The sequence below is a fragment of the Lepidothrix coronata genome, unplaced genomic scaffold (assembly GCF_001604755.1).
Source record: "Lepidothrix coronata isolate B3197 unplaced genomic scaffold, Lepidothrix_coronata-1.0 Scaffold12, whole genome shotgun sequence".
Classification (NCBI taxonomy): Eukaryota; Metazoa; Chordata; class Aves; order Passeriformes; family Pipridae; genus Lepidothrix; species Lepidothrix coronata.
The window spans coordinates 7,014,406-7,036,357 of NW_016690192.1; the positions used below are offsets into that span (position 1 = coordinate 7,014,406).

The 21,952-nt window shown below is 47.9% G+C and overlaps 1 protein-coding gene across 4 annotated transcripts in view; it reads left to right on the forward strand.

The window, feature by feature from the left end:
• Positions 1–21,952, forward strand: part of SGIP1 (SH3 domain GRB2 like endophilin interacting protein 1) — a 54,547-nt gene that overhangs the window by 8,481 nt on the left and 24,114 nt on the right. For all 4 annotated transcript variants that reach the window (XM_017805675.1, XM_017805676.1, XM_017805677.1 and 1 more), the window contains exons 2-13: positions 4,752–4,815; positions 7,699–7,723; positions 10,557–10,613; positions 11,070–11,124; positions 12,036–12,211; positions 15,453–15,464; positions 16,095–16,106; positions 16,992–17,016; positions 17,398–17,449; positions 18,767–18,852; positions 20,249–20,341; positions 21,603–21,677. In XM_017805675.1, coding sequence (XP_017661164.1) covers positions 4,752–4,815; positions 7,699–7,723; positions 10,557–10,613; positions 11,070–11,124; positions 12,036–12,211; positions 15,453–15,464; positions 16,095–16,106; positions 16,992–17,016; positions 17,398–17,449; positions 18,767–18,852; positions 20,249–20,341; positions 21,603–21,677 — 732 coding nt within the window. The remainder of the gene's footprint in view (positions 1–4,751; positions 4,816–7,698; positions 7,724–10,556; positions 10,614–11,069; positions 11,125–12,035; positions 12,212–15,452; positions 15,465–16,094; positions 16,107–16,991; positions 17,017–17,397; positions 17,450–18,766; positions 18,853–20,248; positions 20,342–21,602; positions 21,678–21,952) is intronic.

The following is a 21,952-nucleotide window of genomic DNA, read 5'->3' on the forward strand; positions in this document are numbered from 1 at the left end:
GTGGATGTGGCGCTTGGGGACGTGGGTTAGTGGTGACCTTGGCAGTGCTGGGGGAATGGTTGGACTTTATCTTGGAGGGATTTTCCAACCTAAATGGTTCTGTGATTCCAAATCAGCCAATGTGTTCTCCCTCACTGTCCTGAGGGTCTGCTAAGAGTGGGTTTTGACTCCAGGGCTCTGGCATTTTGAACTCATGGCCCCAACTACTGCAAATGGGTATTTGGGGAGTTTGCAAAGGGAAGGAAATGCAGACCCACAGGAAGGGGCAAGATGTGCAGGTCTTGGGAGCTTGAACCCCTGTGGGTACGTTGGGATGGACACTGGACACATGTCAGCAGCCACAAACCCAGAGGTGGCCACAGGACTTCCTCTAATTACTTCACATCTCATAGCTGGAATATGGTGTTTGTTTTTAGAAATGTGTTGGATGTTAATTCAAAATCTCCTTAGCCAAAGTTTGCCACAACCTGATCAGAGACTTAATTACTGTCACGTTGGAAATCTGACTGTATTTTTGAGTCAGCCACAGGATCTTGTGTCGCATCTGTCCTTTGGAGTAGAGATCCCTCACCACTGCATTTCCATTCCTGGGTAGGCACTTGGACCCCAACACGGCTGTTCTAGATGTCCATCCAGCACAGCTCCAAACCCACAATCTCCTGCAGGTGCCCATCTCCATCTGCTCCAGCTTCCTGGCTGCCCTGGTCCCTCTCCCATCAGCCACATCCCAGCCCAGGGGTCATCCCAGGCTGAGCAGGAACAAGACTGAGTGTGGTGCCAACTTTCTGTTCCTCCTCGGCATGACTCTGCTTGATGGTGGGGCTTGGCTTTACTACAAAACTTTGGATCTCCTTGATGTGACTAAGACCACCATAGCTGGACTCCTCAGTGGTTGGTGACATGTACTGCATCTCAAAATTCTATTATTCACAAGGCTCAACCTCCTGGGACTTTGACCCAGGACCAAACGGTCCTATTGCAGGAGAAAACAATCCCAGAGCAGTAACTTATGATGTTTTATTTTGTTCAGGCTTATTTGTGATTTTGTTTTAGGCTCTCAAACACTGCTAGTCCTCCAGTGTCTCCCAACTGGAATTTCTGATAAGGACCAAATTTTTCAGCATATATTTAAAAACAAAAACCAAACAAAACCAATGACCAAGTCCACAATTGTTGTTGCTCACTTTCGTTTTCAAGTATTTCTCTTTTCCTGAGAGCCACAGCAAGATGCCAACAATGTTCTGCTCTGGCAGCGAGTGATAGAACTGTAGTGGGGCCACCACCCCTTTTCCCTCACTATTTTTTTTTTTCCCTAAAGGGGAGAAACTGCTGTGAGCATGTGGAGGACTGTAATTATAGAATCATCAAATGGTTTGCATTGGAAGGGACCTCAAAGCCCATCCAGTCCCACCCCCTGCCACAGGCAGGGACACCTTCCACTATCCCAGGTTGCTCCAAGCCCTGTCCACCTTGGCCTTGGACACTTCCAGGGATGGGGCAGCCACAGCTTCTCTGGGAAACCTGTGCTAGGGCCTCACTGCCCTCACAACCAAGAATTCCTTTCCAATATCCCATCTAACCCTGCCCTCTGACAGTGGGAAGCCATTCCCCCTTATCCTGTCCCTCCAGGCCCTTGTCCAAAGTCCCTCTCCAGCTCTTCTGGAGCCTCTTTAGGCACTGGAAGGGGCTCTAAGGTCTCCCTGGAGCTTTTTCTTCTCCAGGCTGAACAATACCAAATTTCATGGTGATGGGTTTGTTGCTGGAGCCTGGTGGCACCACAGCAGGCACAGGGAGCAGCAGCAGAGCTTGTCTCCTGAAGGATTTGTGCTACAACCCGTTCCATGGTCTGCAGGGCTGGGCTTGTGCAGGATGAGCCCTTTGGCTGCCACAGGAGTGGTGCCATCACTGCCCAACTGCCACTTGCTGGTGTCCCTCGGTTTCTTCTCCAGAATAAGGTCTTTAATTAGACTTGTAAATGAAAGTGGTTGAAATATTCATGACTTTATCAAGGCTGTGTGCAGAGGGCTCCATTTCTCACTGCATTATTGAGGCCACTGAAAGGCTGGTACCGTGCTTTAATGCAGAGGTTGGTATAGGTAAAGCATTTTCTGTTATGAAGACATATAATAATTACAGATAAAGTGGACAAAAATAAAAGTAACGTGAACTGAAGCAGTGTGGCTTTTCTGCTACAGAGGATGAAGCAATTGGGAATCTCTGGGTTTGTAATGGACCAAAATGACTGTTTTCATGTCAAATACGCCACTGGTGGTAGATTCAGGCTGCTACGTTTGAGACACGGCTGTTTGGGTATTTATTTGGGGCTTGATGTGGTTATACCCTCACTTCTGAAAACTTGATTTACTGTTCAATTTTTCCTCTGGATGTGGCTCAGAAGTTTTCAGTAGTTTTGTCTTACCTTTGGTTCTGTCTTGCTGAGCAGAGAGAGGGCTGTTATTTCTTTAGTAAAGTGGGCCAAAACCAGTGTCCTTTGGCTATGGAACAGCACATCTCTGGACTCAGCAAAGGGATTTGGTAGGAGCTGCAGGTTTGTTTGTGGTGGGGAAAGCAGGTTGTTCAAATCCAGCTCTGAAAAACCCACACACAACCAAACCAAAAGAAAATCAAACTTAATAGTGACTATTTCTTATTCCCCTACCCTATTCTTCTCCCTTCCTTCTTTCCCCCTCCCCACAGGTACTTTGGTCTTGAGTCTCTGCCATGGCCATAGATAATATTTTTCTCTGCACAGATGAAGTAGAACTAATTTCGAGCATTTTTTTCTTTAGTTTTCCTAAAAGAGCATTTACGCTCTGTCTCTCCTCTTGGAGAGGTGTGTTGCTTATGAGTTCGATCCTCCTGAGTAAGTAACTCTTTCTCCATGGACCCCCCTCAATATTTGGGGCTCCAGAGGCAGCAGCTGCTCCCACTGCATGGGGATGGAGCGCAAGGGACTGGATTTGGGAGAACAGGGTTGTTTTTCTTCTAGAGGTGTGAAGTCTTTGGTGTAGAAAATAAGATGTTGGTAATTCTCAAGAAAACACTATGAAGCTTTACATATTTTGAAGTAGTAGTTCCTGTTTCTCAAATCCCAGTTCTTGGTTATACCAAGGAAAAAAAAGAATAGTAAATTAAATATGAATTATACCCCACATGGATATATATACTCTGTTTTCTTTCATGCTTTTTTCCATGCTTTCAGCCTTTCTGCTGCTTCACTGACTCTTCTCTGCTGTCTGTCCCACTTACCATCACTTTTTCTCTTCCAGCAGTGGATTTCTTATCCTGTGAGGTTCCAATGAATCCGTAGTATCTCCATGTAGCATTCCCTCCATGGACAAGATCTTATTATTATTTTTAAAATAATTGCTCTTGCCAGGACAGGTTTTATCATCCTTCAGCTACTAAAAACAGCTGAAAGGAGATTTGAGGTCCAGAGTGTGCAGAACCTTTCTGTGCACAACTCTCGGCTCAGCCTCTGCACCACTGGATGGGGCATTTCACCATGTCAGGGGAGACACGAGCTCTTCTGAGCTGCAGCCACTGAAATTCTGGGAAAATTCTACTCCTGGAAAATCACTGTGTCATACCCCACTCACCTGAAGACCTTTCTGATTTCACTATCAGGGCAGTCAGTGGCATGCCCTGCGGTGACAGTGGGGTTTGGTGGGGGACCTGCTCCCACTGGCTCCCAACAGCCATCTCCAAAGGAAAATGTCATTTTTGTTCTCCCTTTCCTAAATATCCCTTTTCCCCCTCAATCATAACCACTTCAAGCAGATGGTGGGCCTATTATATAACTGAGCAGAAGGCTGTGTTACAAAATTTAGCCACATTGGGTGCTGCTTCAGATAAGACTAAACAACTCATTTCTGGGGGTTTTGGCCTTTCCTGTTCTATTTTGAGTTTGGAGGATGAAGTTATTCCGGGGGGAGATTAATGGGAATGTTCCTCTATTATTAATGACTCATCTGAGTCCTGAAGAAAGTAGGAAAGATGAAAGGCATGGATATAGGAACACCAAAACTGTCCATGAAGGTGCAGGATGAGTCTGTGGGTTCCAGCTGCTTGTGTTGCCCTTGGTAGCTGGGATGTATGGATCCCATAGGCTGGGGGTGTATGAGCAACCTGGACTAGTGGAAGGCATCCCTGCCTAGGAATGAAATAAGCTTTAAGATCCCTTCCAACCCAAACCAGTCTGGGATTCTGTAAAAAGAGGGAGAAGCTTGGAGAAACCCACTCTCCTCCATCTGGCTTCCAAGTGTTGTGGTGGTGGCTGGTGCCCTGATGGGCTCTGGGGCTTCCAGGACTTCCCACTTCCCATCTGGCTCCAGCATTACTGGTACCAGGCATCATTTTAAGCACTGTGCAGATCAAGAATCACCACAGAAGATAACCAACCTCATGGTTTAAACCGGTTTTTAACACCCAAGAGGGGTTTCCCCTCCATGCATTAGAGCCCACACACAGCACGAGGGTGTGATTAAGACAGAAAGCTTAGAAATATTAACTGTGAAATACAGCCCCACACGCTGGGATCAAGTTAATAAGTGTTAAGTGAACAAATAAATGGCATAAGCAAATGTACACACAACCTGCAAAGTCCTGCTGGCAGCTTCTGGAGTTTGGCTCTTTCCTTGTTTAACCTTATTTATGGATTACAGCCAGCAAGGGAAGAAGGAACCTTTTGGAGGATTTACTTGAAGTGTTGTATTAATATTGCATTTCTTTTGTGTTCCTTCTACCCACAGGATTGAAAAAACGTACCAGGAAGGCCTTTGGTATACGGAAGAAAGAAAAGGACACTGATTCCACGTGAGTCCGTGAGATATAAACCACATTAATGTATAATGATGCCAGGGAGGAGTGGATGCCACTGTATCAGGACAGGCAGGAAGCTGGGCCAGCACAGGCATTTATTAGATCAAGTGTTTAATAACAAATACATTGAAGCTGCTTCCCCTTGTACATCCAGGGGCCAACAAATCAGGGGTTTCCTCTGTGTTGCTGCAGAGATGATCAAGCAGGTTCTCCGTGTGTGTGCGGTTTACAGTGACAGTGAGTGGTGATCAGAGGAAAACTACTCCTCTGAGAGTTTCAGCAGATAAATCTCTGCCCAAACTACTAATTTGCCTTGTCTGCTGAGCTCTTTATAGATGCCAATTCAATTTAAACAGATGCTTGTGGAGGCAGTGGGGCTGTGTGGTTGGGGCAGGCTTGGGATGATGGGGAGCAGGGGGCTGGTGGACCACAAGATCTTTTGCCTCTGCTGTGAGAGATAATTTTGCTTTCCAGGAAAATATGTGGGGGGGGATCTTCTGGTATCTGGCAGGGGATGCTCTGTGTGGGTGCAGAGCTGTTGGTGGGGTGCTGATACCAGTCCAGGGGTTGTTCTGGAGAAGGGTCTGGAGCACCAGGAGCTGCTGAGGGAGCTGGGGGGGCTCAGCCTGAAGAAAAGGAGGCTCAGGGGGGACCTTCTCACTCTCTGCAACTCCGACAGGAGGGTGGAGCCAGGTAGGGGGTCAAGCTCTGCTCCCAGGGAACAAGGGATAGGATGAGAGAAAATAGCATTATCTCAGACCAGGAGAAGCTTAAGTTGGATATTAGGGGAAATCTCTTCATGGAAAGAGCTGTCAGGTATTGGAACAGGCTGCCCAGGGCAGTGATGGAGTGCCCATCCCTGGAGAGATTTAAAAGCTGTGTGGATGTGGCACTTGGGGACATGGGTTAGTGGTGGCATGTGGTTAGTTAGTGGCAGTGCTGGGAATGGTTGGACTTGATGGTCTGGGAGGGCTTTTCCAACCTCAGTGATTGGCCACCACTGCTGTGGCTTTGGTGTAGATGTCCCAAAGCATTGTGACAAAGGAGCCTGTGCCACCCATAGCCTGGGAACATAGCAGGAGGAAGGCAGCAGGGAACCCCATTCCTGCATCTGCAGCATCATTCAGGTGCTTAATGTCCGGTGCAGCAGACACTTCAAGGTTTTTTTTTATTTCATTTGGATTTGTTTTCCTGAGCTGTTTTATGTCTTGGTGGCTGGGGGTTTGGAGGTTTCCTGTGCAAAGGGACATCTGCAAGGCCTGGCCATGCACCTGGGGCCATGGTGCAGGGCTTTGTCTGCTGCAAAGAGGGGACCAAAAATGGGCGGACATGGAGCACATCTCAAAAGAGGGTTGTGCAGCGCTGAGCTGTTCTCTGGCTGGCAGAGAGTGGCTTGTCACCGGGAATGGTGGCATCCATCCACCAGCCAGGCAATCAGGACAACCAGGAGCTCCAGCCATGTATGGGTTCACCTATAATTTATCAGAAGGATGGGCAGGAATCAGCCTGCTTTGATTTTCCACAAGAAGGGGAAACAGCTGGGTCTCCCTCCTGCCTTACCCAGTGCCACACTTTCCATGCCTGCTCTGTCCTGCCCTTCCGAGCGGCTGTGGGAGCCAGTGGCATGGGAGATAAGGAATCCTGGGGTGCTGGGGGTGGGAACGAGTTCGCAGAGAGGCCACTGTGGAGGACACTGCAATTAGCACAGCAGTGATTAGCAGGCGCGGGGTCACAGCACGGTCACAGCCCCGGATGGCTCCCGAGCGCTCTCCAAATCCCCCGTCGGGGCTGGGAGGGGCATTGGGAGAGTAGCGGGCACTGACAGGCCCCCATCACCCTCTGCCATGGCCAGGCCACCACGGCCCCCAGTCCTGGTGGTGGGCACTGTGGTGGTGGTGGCTCCGGAGGTGCTGCCTGGTCCTGGAGAGATGTGGGATCTGCTGGAGCTGCAACACTGTAGTGAGGACCTTCCACCTCTTCCCTCCACCTGAAGAGCAATGATAATCTCCACAGCAATTCCAGCCAGGATATGACCAGGTGACATCCCCTACACTGGGAGGAAACACAGACGCAGAAGAGATTTTTGCTTCTCCCAAAGAGTTTCAAAGGCCTTTGTGCAAAGAGATTAAGCAGAAGATTGGAGAGATGGGATGCAGATAGGTTTGAGTTGGGGGAGTCCAAGGAAAGGCGTTATTCCCTGCTAAAACAAACAGCTCCTGACAGGGTTACCAGGATGCCCTGAGTCAGACATGAATTGGTGGCAAATCCCATAGATTTGCAATGCATAAGACTCGGGAGCACATGGGAGGTGGAGAAGCCTGTCTGGATTCCATAAACATTTTTCTTCACTAAATAACTTGGCACCCCTGGGCAGTGTTGAAATGTGGCTGTGGAGCTGCTGTGACCGAGCCCAAATCCCATAATCAGTTGGGGATTAGGATCCCTGAGGAGCCTCATCAGTTTTCAAATCCATTCCAAAGAGAAGTGACTGTCCTTCTGGCAGAAAAAAATTCTCGAAATTACTGTAGAAATGGTTTTCGTCTTCTGCAAAAGGATGTGGAGCTGGAGCAGAGGTGTGGCCATGGGATGGGTGCAAGGAGCCAGCCCAACTCCTCGGCCAGGACAGACCATCAGCAGGAGCACTTTATCACTAATAAACATAAAATTTGTCATTTGATAACGAGAGGACAAGGGTTCTGAGACCACTGGGTGGGTTTCACAAGGAGTATGTGGGACAGTTAATTCAGGTTTGCTGATAATTTCATAATTACAACTGTTGCTGCTGTAGATTCATTAAGAAAACCATTTCCAGAAGTTAATTAAGCATTGGTGTGGTTTGGGCACTAACACAGCTCTGTTTCTTTTTGTTCTTTGCAGGGGTTCACCGGACAGGGATGGCATCGTAAGTATTGCCCAGACCCCAGTCCCACTCCTATTGTGGCCCCTAAAGTGTCACTTCCCCCACCCACCACCATCAGCATTTTGTGAACAGTCTCCTCATTTCTGTTTAATATAGAAAACAAACTTCAGTAAGAACCTCTCTTTGAAACAATGACCTATTCCAGGTTTCCTGCAAAATTAACACAAAGAAAATAACAATACAGGGAGACCTGAGGAGCTCTAGGGGCAGAGGGACCAGGTGTCCTACTAAAACCCTCAGCTCCTCATCCTTGTTTCCACTCCTGCTAATTGGCTTGGGTCAGATTTGCTGTGTGAGGAGTTAAGGGGAAATTGTCAGAGCAGCTGCTTCCAATATCTATTTTTATTTTCTATATTAACCTGAAAACAAGGAGATACTTGAGATTTTTTTAATTATTGCTGCTTTTATTTCTTGTGTTAGGCAGAAATGTCCCTGCTAGGTCTGGGTAGTAGATGGACCCTGTCTCCTTTAGAACTTTGACAAGGGCCCTGCCTATGTTGAGGGTCACCCTGAGCTCCCAGCTCAGGTCTCCTCATTAGCCATTTGATACCAATAAGTCAGATTAAGAGTGTGCTGGCTTTATTTCTCAAAGAAATGATGTTAAAATTTCACCTTAAAAACAAGCCCCTTGGGAGGCTCAGCAGGGAGAGCAGTGCTGGGGTGTCTTTTCAAAACCATACAAAAGTTAAGATACCAAGCTGCTCCTTCCAAGGGATCACTTTTTTCCCCATCTAACCCCAAATCCTTGGCTTTAGGCTTGCCCTGTGTCTGTAAACTTGTTTAGAAATAGAGATTAAAAAATCAGCAGCTCGGGCAACACTTTAACCAAGGCTCTATTCAGCAGTGGTAAATGAATAAATAACATTAACAGGTTCAGGTTCAGCTGTGTCAGGGAGGTTCAGGTTGGACATCAGGAGGAATTTCCTCATGGAGAGGGTGGTCAGGCACTGGAAGGGGCTGCCCAGGGAGCTGGTGGATTCGTCCATCCCTGGAGGTGTCCAAGGAATGACTGGACGTGGCACTCAGTGCTCTGGGCTGGGTGACAAAGTGGGGATCGGGCACAGGTTGGACTCAATCTTGGAGGGCTTCTCCAACCTTAATGACTCTGTGAACATGTGGAGAACAGCCCAGAGCTGTTCCCTCTGCCACAGAAATGCCTTGGGCAGCTTTTCTTGCCAGATGGGGGTGCAGGGACCTCAGGTGAGCTCAGGTGCCCTCTCCATGGGGCTCCTACTCATGTTTTCCAAGCGGCTTGTTGTTTGAGGGGGGTGCAGGGCAGGGTCTCCAGTGCTCCAGCAAGCTGAAGGATGCAGAAATGCAATTTTTTTGGGGGTATAATGAAGCTGCTGAATGTATTTGAAGCAGGGGAATTGGAGATGAAGACACTGAATATAATTTTTCCTCCTAAAACATGTTCTCCCCATAATGTTTGCAGCCACTGGAGTAGCCAAGAGGCAAATCCTCCAACTGCTGAATAGAGCCCCCAGTAAAAGCTGTGCTTAATCCTGATGGAGCCACAGCTGAGCCCTCCTTTCTTCATAAATCAGTCTTTGCTAGTCCCTTGTAGGTTATTTTTGTGTATTTAAAAAACCAACAACCAAGGAGCAGAGACTTTTAACCCTTTTTTTGCCACCCCCCATCCCTTGCAGCAGCCCAGCCCTCATCCCAATGATCCATCTTGCAATAGCAAACCCGAGAGTGCACGGGAAGGAGGAAATAACTCGGTAAGGAAAGCAGAGCTTGGTTCACAGCTACCAAAGTGTCCTTAAAAACAGTGAGTCCTTCTTGGTTTGAAATCCAGAATACAGAAAAATACTCTTTAGGTTCAGCCAGGATGTATGTGGGTTGGTAGAAATGGGGTTAAATGGAAACGGATGGGGGAAAAGCAGGAGTCCTAAGGAACAGCATCCAGAAGTCCCACAGAACAGCATCCAGAGGATGTTTCTTCATCCTTGAGCCTCTCAGGAAGCTGCTCCATCCTTGGGCAGCATCTTGAGGTCTGATGGGTAAGATATGGAGGGTGAGGGTGCTGGGTCCAGCCCCAGGTCAGTGCATTGTGTCACACCCTTGGCAGGGTGCTGGGGTGAGGATGCTCCCTCTGGCAGCTCAAGGGAACTGGATTATCCAATTTAGGTGTCCAAAATTGAGCCCAGCCTAAGGTGGGTCCCCACTGACATGGCTGTTCACTGGCTGTGGTGGCCAGTGGGAGCTGGTGGGTTCTGGGTGCCCAGAGCAGACCAGCAAAGACTCCCCCAGGTGATGGGTGCCCAAAGCCTCCTTCCAAACCAGATTCCCTTGATCCAAAGCAGCAATAACCTCTGTGTTTGTTGGTGTGTCATGACATGCACTAACACATCATCCCAGACACCTGTAACTGCTCCATCCTGGCATCACCGTGGGCTGGGGCCATAAATCCTGGCATGTTGGGTAACAGAATCTGAATCCTTTGTGGGGGAGGTGTTTGTCTCCTGATAAGTTGTGATGTTACCTCTTGCTTGACAGGCATCGGGAGCCCCCACTGCCACCAGCTCTCCCCATGGGCTGGAACATCCCAGCACATGGAGAAATGGTGTCATTTGGTGCTTTTCCTTAAGAAATGTTGTATTTTCAGCTAATGATGTTCCAAAAACACCCTTTCATCTCTCTGGTATGGGAGACCTTCCAGAAACGGGGAATGGTGATGTATCTCACCAATGTGCACGTGTGGAAGTTCCACAGTGGCATCCCAGCCATGCCAAGGCACAACTACAAGATATGATGTCTTCTTGTTTCCTTCATTTAAAACATGGAAATTTTCTTTTCCAATGTGTTGCAGAAGAAGACAAATGGAGCCCCGAATGGATTTTACGCGGAGATTGACTGGGACAGATACGTAAGTGTCCCGCAGAGCTTCCCGTCATCCAGCACATGTACAGATCCTTGTGGGGAACTCAGGCTGTTCCCACACCCTGATTTGGGGCTTTTTGGGTGATGTGTGGGTGTCAGTTGTGTCCAGATTTCCATTTCATATCTGCAAGTCAATCAGGTTGTATAAAACTGCCCAGAAATGAGGTGGCTCTGGAGAGCTCTGTCCTGGCCAACAGGATGTTGTACTTTATCCAAAGAAAACTTTGGTTTACAACCAAGAATTAAAAATGCTTTCCTGCAAAAATTGAGCACTGCAAAATTAATTGTGAACTTTGAAGGCTGTGCCACAGCACAGGTTGCCTTTGCTCTGTGTAGCCCCAGGGGCTTGAGTTTCGCTGGACATCAGTTCCCACAGGAGGAAAGAGCTGCTCCAGCTTTCCAGGAACAGAATTAATATTCCTAATTCTATATTCCTACTCAGAACTCACCTGAGCTTGATGAGGAGGGATACAGCATCCGACCTGAGGAACCAGGCTATATCCTTTATTGTTGGCTTTGTCTCTTGGGTTACAAATTGTAAGATGAGCTGGGGTTCACAGTCAGGCCACTGGCTATCTTTATTTCATTTTTATTATTTATCATAATTTATTTCCTCATTTTTATTTTCATTTTGAGCTATCATTGCACAGCTAAAACTAAATTCCAGAGGGAATTACCTGAGGTATTAGAACAGAAGGTGATTTTAATTGCCTTTGCTCCACTGGTGTGGAGTGAGGAAGGGTGAGGAATGTGGGAGCATCCCAGTGGGATGCCCTGTGGAAACCACCATGTCCACCATTAGCCTGGAGAAAAGGAGGCTCAGGGGGGACCTTCTGGCTCTCTGCAACTCCCTGACAGGAGGGTGAAGCCAGGTGGGGGTCAGGCTCTGCTCCCAGAGAACAAGGGACAGCACAAAAGGAAATGGCCTCAAGTTGTGCCCAAGGAGGTTCAGGTTGGATATTGGGAAAATTTCTTCCTGGAAACGGCTGTCCAGCCCTGGCACAGTTGCCCAGGCCAGTGGTGGAGTGATTTAGAAGCCATGTGGATGTGGCACTTGGGGATGTGGGTCAGTGGTGGCCTTGGCAGTGCTGGGAAGGGTTGGACTTGGTGATCTCAGAGGGATTTTCCAACCTGAACAATTCTGTGAAATCCAGATGTGGATACAAACCCCTGCTGGGCTAAACCAGGGCTGGAATTATCCCTGTGAACACCACTCCCATGTCCTCTGCCCACACATGGATGAAGCAGTGAAAGATCACAGCAGTGACAGGCACAGCAGGAGGATTCACTCCTGCCCTTGGGCATTTGGGATAAGCATTTGGGGAACACCTGAATCCTGCTCTCCAGGGAGGCTTCAGCCTTGGAGTGCCTGGGAAGCAGAAGGAATCTTTCTTTAACTGTGCTCTACCTACCAAAGGAAAGCACTTCTACTCCTCGAGTGAATCCGAGGAGGAAGAGGAGGCACACAAGAAGTTCAACATCAAGATCAAGCCCCTGCAGGCCAAGGATGTCCTGAGGAGTGCGGCCACTGTGGATGAGCTGAAGGCCTCCATAGGCAACATTGCACTTTCTCCATCCCCTGTGGTGAGTCCTGTGTTTTTCCCTCTCTCCTGCAATTCCAAGAGCAGGGGTGTTCCACAGGGAATCATCCCAAGCACGTGGGAAGCTCTGCTTTCCATGCTGATGCTCCATGAAATGTTGAGGTGGAGCCTCTTCTCTGCCTGGGTGAGAGGGTACTTTTGTAGGAATTCTTCTGGCTGCTTGAGCTGCAGCCACTAAGGCAGAAGAGTTTCGGATTCCAACCAGTTTAATGTTATGTTTTCCCCTCCTGAAACACATAACAGGATCTTAAAAGGCAGCTTTTTGATGAAGTCTCAGGCCTTGATTTGGGAGTCGGCTTAGCAGGTAGTTAATGAGGTCTGTCACAAGAATTTCTCAGCTAAATTATGGAGGAGGGAAGGAAAAATGACATTATACTGTAGTCTTACTAGTGCCTTTGGAAATGCCTAAAAGTGCTACATATAAACTATAAATGAACATGAACTGTATATATTCGTGTCATGCTATTGTGGCTTCACATCATGCTTTGGGTTGATACTATGCTATAAATGAATATAAACTATAAATGAAGTGTTACATATAAACCATAAACCCAAGGGAATGACTGGAGCTGAGTCAGGGGAGGTTTAGGGTGGACAACTGAGATCAGGATATGTTAGTCCTTTTTTTCCCTTTTCCCCCATTTTTAAATGTAATCATCATTCAGAAGATAAAACAGAAGGGTCTTGTCCTGATTCCCAGGACAAGGAAAGTATCTGGGGGTTTTCACACTGCCATAGGATGTTAGAGGGACATTTCTCATCCTGGGGGTGAATCCTGGTTCCTGGAAGGAAAGATCATCTCTTCTTAGTCCCTCCTGGTATAAATACCATCACTCTCTGCTTTTCCTAAGGCTTGTTAAGATTTCTGTTGTCTCACCTCAATCTGTTCAGCCATGAAAAGATTGGGTTTTGGTCTTTCAGTGGTTTTTAGTGTGGGCTTTAATGTCTTTCCAGATGATGCTTCCCATGATTTATAAATAACCTGTATCTGAAGTGTGAATGAATCTCAAACCCGAAGCAAAGATGAAAGAAAATCAGTGTATTTTATTTCTTCTTCCTTTTCTGTCTGTTGGCATTCAAGGGTTAGAAATTGCAGTTGGATGCTTTGAGAAGCACAAAAAAAAAAAGGGGGGGGAAACAACCCCAAACCCAACAATTAAAATAATAATAATAAAGCAGCAAATGCAGCAAAATGGGAGAGTTTGAGACTGGCAATTATTTGCCAAATAGGCAAATAGTGATTGCAAGATAATTATACTAAATATAGGACTAATTTATTGTGAAACCAAGCAAATTCTGGCTTTGCAGAGTGATGACCTCAGCATTTTGTTGCACATGTGTATGTATATGATGTAGGTGACATTGGGAGGAGAGAGGAAAAAGTGCAATATTTTAAAAATTGGATAAGGAAGGCGCTGAGAATTTATTCAAGGGGCCGAGTCTGTTTGTTGCTTGGATTTCTGCATCCCTTGCAGGGATGCTGCAGGTTGGGAAAGTGTCCCTGCCCGTGGCAGTGGGATGGGAACAAGATGAGCTTTAAGGTCCCTCCCAACCCAAACCATTCTGGGATTAAAAGATTTATTGAGAAAAATTTGGGTGGTCACATGAAGGTCCTGGCAGCGCAAAGATTCTTGGTGGTTTTAATTGTCATTGATTAAATACTTGAAGAGTTTTGCACTGACATATGAGGATTAGGCTGTTGTGATCAGCATCTCTTCTGCCCTTCACTTTCTCCAGGAAAACCAAATTCCCACAGAACGTGAATTTTGCTAAATAGGATTTTTGTCTCCTCTTTTCCATGGTGTTTTTCCTGCTGAGGTGGAGGGATTTTGCCATAATTTAGAAGGGTTTACCCCCTGGGGAGGAGGATGCCTGTGTGATGTGGTCCGAAGGCTTTGGGTGCTGGGTTAGGACACTGTGTTGTGCCTTGGGATAATCCTTGTCCCTGGTAGAGCTTGGCCTTGGGCTGGAGCCTTTTCTTCCCTGTAAAGCAGTGCAGACATGCTCAGGGAAAAGCCCTGTGCCAGGCTGGACAGAAGGATCCATGCTGCTCACCCATGTGGGGATCCAAAATCCAGTGTAGGGAGCCAAGGTGTGCAGATGGGGAGTGAGCAGTGTCGCTGCCAGGCACTCCTGCTCTCCAGATCCTGGCACATGGCACTGCCCTCACTGCCCAGGAAAGCACCACTGCCCCAGGCAGAAGCTAGCTGAAGGAGTTTTGCATCCACAGGAGTTCCATGCTTGCCTGTCAGGTTCTTGTCCTGGGCTTGTCTTCCCTCCAAAACCAGCTGCAAAGCCCTGCTCTGGCATTGCATCCTCCTGGAATAGAGCAGTGGGATGGTAGACAGTGGAATCTCAAACTGGTTGGGTTGGAAGGGACCTTAAAGCTCATCTCATTCCAGCCCCTGCCATGGGCAGGGACACCTTCCACTATCCCAGATTGCTCTAAACCCCGTCCAACCTGGCCTTGGACACTTCCAGGGTGGGGCAGCCACAGCTCCTCTGGGCAGCCTGTGTCTGTAGTCACTGTCCTCCTCATGCCTTTGGGATGTGAATTCTTGTGCTTTAAAACTTAGAAACAAGAAGAAAACTGGAGATGCTGGTGTAAACTGGTGTCAGATGCTCCCTCTGAAGCCCAACAGCTCAAGGTCCATTTCTGGTGCAGAAGATCACAGGTGTTGGTGGCATAACCTGCTTGTGCCATGTGCCCTGCCAGCACAGCCCAGATGCTTCAGACCTCCCACCTGCACCTCTGCTCCTGCTGGCTTTGCTCTTGGCTCCATGAAAACTCAGACCCAGGAACAAGGACTTTGTGGGAAAAACAGTGACTGGTTTAAGATGATGAGTAACAGCCTTAAACTTAAGCACTTAAAAACAACATTTCTGCCCCTTTGACTTTTCTCCCACACGGACTCTTCCAAGGAATGAAGTAGGCTGGGAATGGCTGTTGCCTATAGCCAGTGGGGCCTGTTAATGATAAAACAAGTGAATTGCTTCCATAAGATGGCTCAGACAAAAGTTTTTTATGTTTCCATATGCTCTCCTGTCCAGTCTCCCAGCTGGATGGGTGACAGCCTGGCTGGTGCACTCGTGACCCTCTGCTTTGCCATGTCTTTAACCTGATGCTTTGGTCATAATACAAATCTTTAATTTCTCTGTTACCCTTTTGAGAAAATATCTTACATTCTCGTTCTTTTTTTTTTTCTCTTTCTGCATTCTTTTAGAGGAAAAGTCCGGTAAGAAACACAATTTTTATCTCCCTAATACTTTAACCCAGCCTTGTATCCTCTGGTCACACAGTGCCTGTTCTGCACATCTCTAGAGCTGAAATGGAAAATGTAAATAACAAATCCTGCCCTTCTAGAATGATGTTTAATTTCCTTTATTGTTGACTTAGAACATTTAAAAATAGAGCATTTAAAAATAGAGCTAAGCTGTCTTTGCTTTGAGTGTTCACTCAAAGGGGGGTGTAGTTTGGGTGAAAGGTGTTTGGACAAGATGCATAAGGGCACTCTTATCTGTGGATTGTGGCACATCCAAAGGTGTGAGAAGGCAGAAAACCCATCTGTGATCTATCACTTCTGTGGTTCCTGTGTACAGAGGAGTTGGTTTCCCCAAGAGGACTGAGCTGCCATCTGTTCCAAGCCCAAAATGGGGAAATTCACCCAATTTCCAGGGTTTGGGTTACCTCTGGGTGACCAGGTGACCCACGGGGTGTTGTGCTCCAGTGGTGGAGGCTGTGTGGAGGAGAAGCCCAACCGGTGCAGCGGTGACAGAGGGGTATGATGGGCTCTGGGGGACTTGGGGTGCTGACCTGTCACTCTCTGACCAGGTGTCTCTTCTCTCTTCCTTCTCGCTGACCGCAGCGGCGCAGCCCGGTAAGGACCCACTCCTTTCCCCTTCCTCCTCTACTGGGAATGGGAGTGCTGCAGGGAGCTAAGTCAGTGCTTGATGGGAATAGGGAATGGGGACTGGGTGCCACTACCCCTACCCACCCTGCTGTGTGACCCCAGGTGATGGTGGGATCAAGGGGATTGCCTCCCGTTGATAATGCAAAGGGGCCCTCAGTGATAGATGTTCTCCAAGGCTCATCCTGCATCCTTGCAACCTCCTGGAGATCCTGCTTGTGGTCCCAGGATGTCCCCACTGACCCCCTCTTGTGGGGCTCCTGCTCCCCTCTCTGCTGCACAGCTCCAATTCCTCTGACTGGGGGGGATTTGGCTTTGGAACAAGCTTCCCAAGGCCAGTGCTGGGGTCCCCATCTCTGGAGGGATTGAAAAGGTGTGTGGATGTGGCATTTGGGGTCATGGGTCAGTGGTGCCCTTGGCAGCGCTGGGAGATGGTTGGACTCAATGATGTTACATGGCTTTTCTAACCTAAATTATTGTGTGTGGGGAGGTATGTGTGATGTGGCAAGAGCAAGGACTTAAATTACTAAAATACATTATTAGATTGATTTGCAGCCATCAAACATAAGGATTTGGGGCTTATGCCATTATTAATGGGGTGAGGGTGTAACTGACCTCCCCCCCCAAGGCACTGGTTAGCTGGGATGTCTTCAAAAACAGAGCTGCCAATGATGACTTCAAGTGGGTCAGAAACCTCCTGGCAGGGTTGTCTGCTCTCTGTATTTCAGCCACATACAGTAAATGTCACTTTAGACAATTCCTGCCACGTCTGCTGGGCTGTTTTGCTCCTGGGTGACAATTGGCATGTGCCTATGTCCCCATGCATCCCACTTACCTCTGTGTTTCTGTTTCCAGGGGACAATTAAAAGGAATTTATCCAGTAAGTATCTTCTGCAGCCTGGAAAAACAGTGCAGTTGGTGGAGGTGTTTGGGGGAGGGGGAGGGAAGGGAGTGGGGAAGGTTTGCTTTAAAGTGGTCCTGGCAGAAATGATGATACCTAAAAGTTTTCCTTAAAATGCCATGTGGGACATTCTTGGGGTACCTGCAGTGTACTACAGGGAGTATAGTGTGCTATAGCAGTGCAGCTCCCTAGTTCAGTGCTCTACAGAAATAAATCTAAATTAAAAAGCAGATTCTTTGCTGGGGTGGGATGTGTGCCATGCTGGTGGCACACTGGGTGTGAGCCCTCCTGCTAGCACAGGGTCTGGGAGGAGTGGGCAGGGAATGACTCTCACCCTGTGCTGTCTGTCCTGTGCCACAGGTGAGGAGATCACACGGCCCCGGCGCTCCACACCAACACCAGACCCTGCCAGGTCAGTACAGAGCCTCTCAGTGGGATTATCCAATGCATCCATGTCCAGGTACATCATCCCAATGTGGGTTTTGAGCATTCCATGGGCAGGTGAACATTTAGACTTGGCTGAATGTGTTCTCCTCCAGGTTTTGATCCTTTATCATCTACATCCAGGTAGGGCAAACCCAGAATAAAGAGCAAATTCACTGAGTATTTGCTACCCTACAACTGTTACCAACCCATCAGTGAGCTGAGCTGCTCCAGTTTGGCTCATCAAAGGCACCACTGCAGCAACATCACTTTTATAACCTTTTAGGCTCCTGAGACAGCTGAACATCTGTGTTTGGCTTTAAATACACTGAGAAAATGCAGGATGCAGCAGGCACAGGGAGATTTGGGTCCATGGGCTCTTTGTTGGATTCTGGAGAAGATAAGGCTTCCGAGAGACCTTAAAACCCCTTCCAGTGCCTACAGAGGCTCCAGGAGAGCTGGAGAGGGACTTTGACAAGGAATGACAGGACAAGGGGGAATGGCTTCACACTGCCAGAGGGCAGTGTTAGATGGGATATTGGAAGGAGTTCTTCCCTGTGAGGGTGGTGAGGCCCTGGCACAGGTTGCCCAGAGAAGCTGTGACTGTCTCATCCCTGGAGGTGTCCAAAGCTGGGTTGGATGGGGCTTGGAGCAACCTGTTCTAGTGGAAGGTGTCCCTGCCCATGGCAGGGGGTGGAAGGGGATGGGCTTTAAGGTCCTCCAAACCCAAACCAGTCTGTGATTCTGGCAGAATTGAGAGGCTGCGATGGTAGTGGCGCCCCCAGTTTCAGATGCACAGTGTCCATCCTTGTACTCCTACAAGAGCAGCAAGGACATCCACTTCTGGAAGCCACCTTGAGCCTGATCAATAGGGAGAGCTGACAAACGTTGTGCTGGGGGGATATATCGATTTAGAAAAGCAAACACACAAGTTTATATGGAGTAAAGCCAAGTGTTACTGTGAATGTGCCCCAGGTAGCTGCAGGGCTCAACTCAAGGTGTGTTGGACCAGAGTGTAGTCCAGACCTTGACTATTTTTATTAATCCTTTCCCATGCAGTTTGGACTAATTTTGAACCAACTTGAACTGTCCCAGCAGCTGCTCTGGCACTACGGGGTTGGCACCACAGTGCTATAGCCAGTGCTACCACTGTCCTTCCCTTTTCACTGCCCAAACCCCCGTGTTTGCCCAGGTCCTTGTTAGTCTGAAATGTGAACACTCTGAAAATATTCGTATTTGCTTCAAACTCTTGGTTTGAGCACAAACCTGATCCTCATGGCTCCTCTGTGCTTGTCTCATCCTGCAGCAAGAAAACAGGGGAGGATCCTGCTGCACTGGCTCCACTCTTCGGGCCCCCCTTGGAGTCGGCGTTCGAGGAGCAGAAACTGGACGGTGGGCTGGGGACATGGGTGGCATCTTCTGGCAGTGCCTTGGGGACAGCTGGCAGCATCCAACTCTGCCAGCAAGCAGGGCAGTGATATGACAAGAGGAAATAATCTCAAGTTGTGCCCAAGGAAGTTTAGGTTTGATATTGGGGAAAATTTCTTGATGGAAAGGGTTGCCCAGCCCTGGCACAGCTGCCCAGGGCAGTGGTGGAGGGATTTAAAAGCCATGTGGATGTGGCACTTGGGAACATGCTGGATTGGACTTGATGTTCTTAGAGAGCTTTTCCAACCTAAGCAATTCCCTGATCAGGTTCCTAACCCTCCTCTTAAAGAAGGAAAAAGACAAAGCTAAAGCTGAAGGCGAAGGGCAGGTGACAGGGTTCCCAGTCTGGGGTTAATACGGGTTAGATGGAAACAGAGCAAGTGTTTAAGTCAATTAGTTAATTATGTGGTCTGGGACAGATCCTGACAGGGAACAGCTAATGAATATCAAAATTATTGACTCTCAAATCAAACCATGGTTATACCAAGCCCCTAGATGCTCCCCAGAGTGTGGGGAGGAGTTTAACACCACCCCAACACCTCAGATCTCCCTTCAATGAAATAGCAGGATGCTGGATGGAGCTGTTGGACAATGCCTCCATTCTCAGGAAGATGCTATCTCAATAATGTCATTTTTCCCCCAAAACCAGTGTTTGCTTGGCAGAGACACTTTGCTCCTTCCCAGGCTTGATTTTTTCCCAGCTTTCCCAAAGTGCAGTGATCTTGCAAGGCTTGTTTTCCTCAAAGAACAACCCCATTCACCCTCTGGAGCAGATTGTTCCCAGAGAGATCTCCTCCTCCTTCTCCCAGAGCCCGCAGACTCTGCTCCCAGGGAATGGCCACTGCCCTTGTAGCCTCGTTATGTCTTGTCATTTATGACTCCAGTTAATTCTTTTAATCAAAGCTATGTTTGCTTGCAGTTCTCTGCACACAGCCCCTCCAAAAAGTACAATAAATTTAATTTACTTAGAAAATTTTTTCCCTACAACCTCTGTGAATATATTTGTATCTTTTCATTTTAATACTGGATAGGTTTTTTGCATATCCTAAAATATCAGACAATTTTTGCAATTAATACAATGTTTCCCTCCATGTAATAAGCCTCTAAATCCATCAATGGCATTGTTTTGTTTGTCAAGCAGCATGAGTGTCAAACTAATTGCATGTCCTGTTTCAAAATCAGGCAAGCTTTTAATTATTCACCATTATAGAACCCCCTGTCTTTAATTAATGAGAGATTTGTGTCACTGTTTGGTTCCTCTTTTCCCAAGCCTCAGATGAAGGTGTTTTGGTGTTCAGAAGAAGATGGTTAGTTTTCTCATTGCTTTAAAAGGTTCATTTATTTATTTTTGATTTTTCAGCTGCTCTAGATCAGCCTGAGATCTGGGGTTCAGTCCAGCCCGTCAACACAAGTGTAGAGTCCCCAAAACTTCCAAGACCTTTTCCAACTGGAAGTAAGTGACTGTGCAGGTTGTCAATCAAAAAATAATATATACAGAAATCAGGACAAATATTTGACTTTTCCTCATCTAGACTGTGCAATTCCATAACGTTTTATGTTTGAGGGTTTTTTTTCCCCTGGCTTGACTTGAGCTGCAGTACTGCAGGATGGAAGAAGGAATGGGATTGGGTGAGGGATGGGATGGACGGTACTTGGGATGGGAAAGAAGGGTGGATGGTACTCAGTGTGGGAGGTTATGCACATCCTCCCTTAGGATATGTGCCGCTGCCACGAGATCTGGGTTTCCAAGGTGAAACCTCTCCAGACAGGACGAATGTCGTGCTTGGAAGCTGTTGTAAAAGCCACGCTACCTTCAGAGGCCAGGAATACCAGATCATGCATGTTAATGATCTGGCTGGAGAGGTTGGAAACACTGTGGTTTTTTGTCTGGGTTAACATATGGAAGATCAGCACAACCCCAAATCCCTGATTTTTATTGCAGCTTTCCCCATTGCCTGAGGCAGCTGGGGGAACTGCAGCTTTTCCTCCTCCCAAGCCGCAAGGTCATTTTTTCCTCCTTTTCCTACTCTTCCCACCTCACTAGCCATGAGCCCAATGGATTTCATGCCAAACCCACCCCTGGCCCTGGTGCTGATGTCCCAAGGTCAAGGCAACTTCTGGGCACATCTCCACCTTCCAAGGGGACTGGGACACTGATGATGGAAACCACAGTACCTCACGGGCTGCTCCTCCAGGAGGTTTGGCCTTGGTTCTGATTTGCATCTGCTTGGCAAAAATGCCTCTGTAAAGCAGTACTGGTCAATTAGCCACTGTTAATTAGCCGGTGTTCCTGTTCCCCTGTGTGCATCCTGGCTCCATGTGGGATGGGCACATGAGAAACACAGAGGCAGATCTGTGCCTCAGAGGCTACAGGTTTAATTAAAATGGTAATTCAGGAGTTTAAAATGTGTGAGTACAGTCTGAGAATTAAAAGTGGGGGAAATAAAATTCATAAAACCCAGTAAACATGTCATTACACTGACAGAGGGCAGAGATAGATGGGATATCAGGAAGATATTATTCCCTCTGAGTGTGGTGAGGCCCTGGCACAGGTTGCCCAGAGAAGCTGTGGCTGCACCATCCCTGGAGTTGTCCAAGGCCAGGTTGGACGGGGCTTGGAGTAACCTCATCACTGTCATATCCCCCATTCCCAGTAAAACTGTGTTTCCTAAGACATTGTAACTGAATTTATTCCCCTCTCTGCTCTCTTGCAGCTCCTCCACCGCTCCCACCGAAGAACATCCCGGCCACGCCGCCGCGCACCGGCTCCCCCCTGCCTGTGGGAATAGGTAACACTAAGTGTGTGCCAGGGCACAGCCTGGGAGACTGATCTAGAGCCTCCAGGGGTGGTGCTGGGTGGGGGGTGGTTCCCCATGGCTGTGTTTGGGACACAGATTTGGTCCTTGTCCATCCTCTTCCCTTTGCGTTTGTAGAATTTCAGACTGATTTAGGTTGGAAGGGACCTTAAAGTTCGTCTTGTTCCAGCCCCTGCCATGGGCAGGGACACCTTCCACTAGAGCAGGTTGCTCCAAGCCCTGTCCAACCTGGCCTTGGACACTTCCAG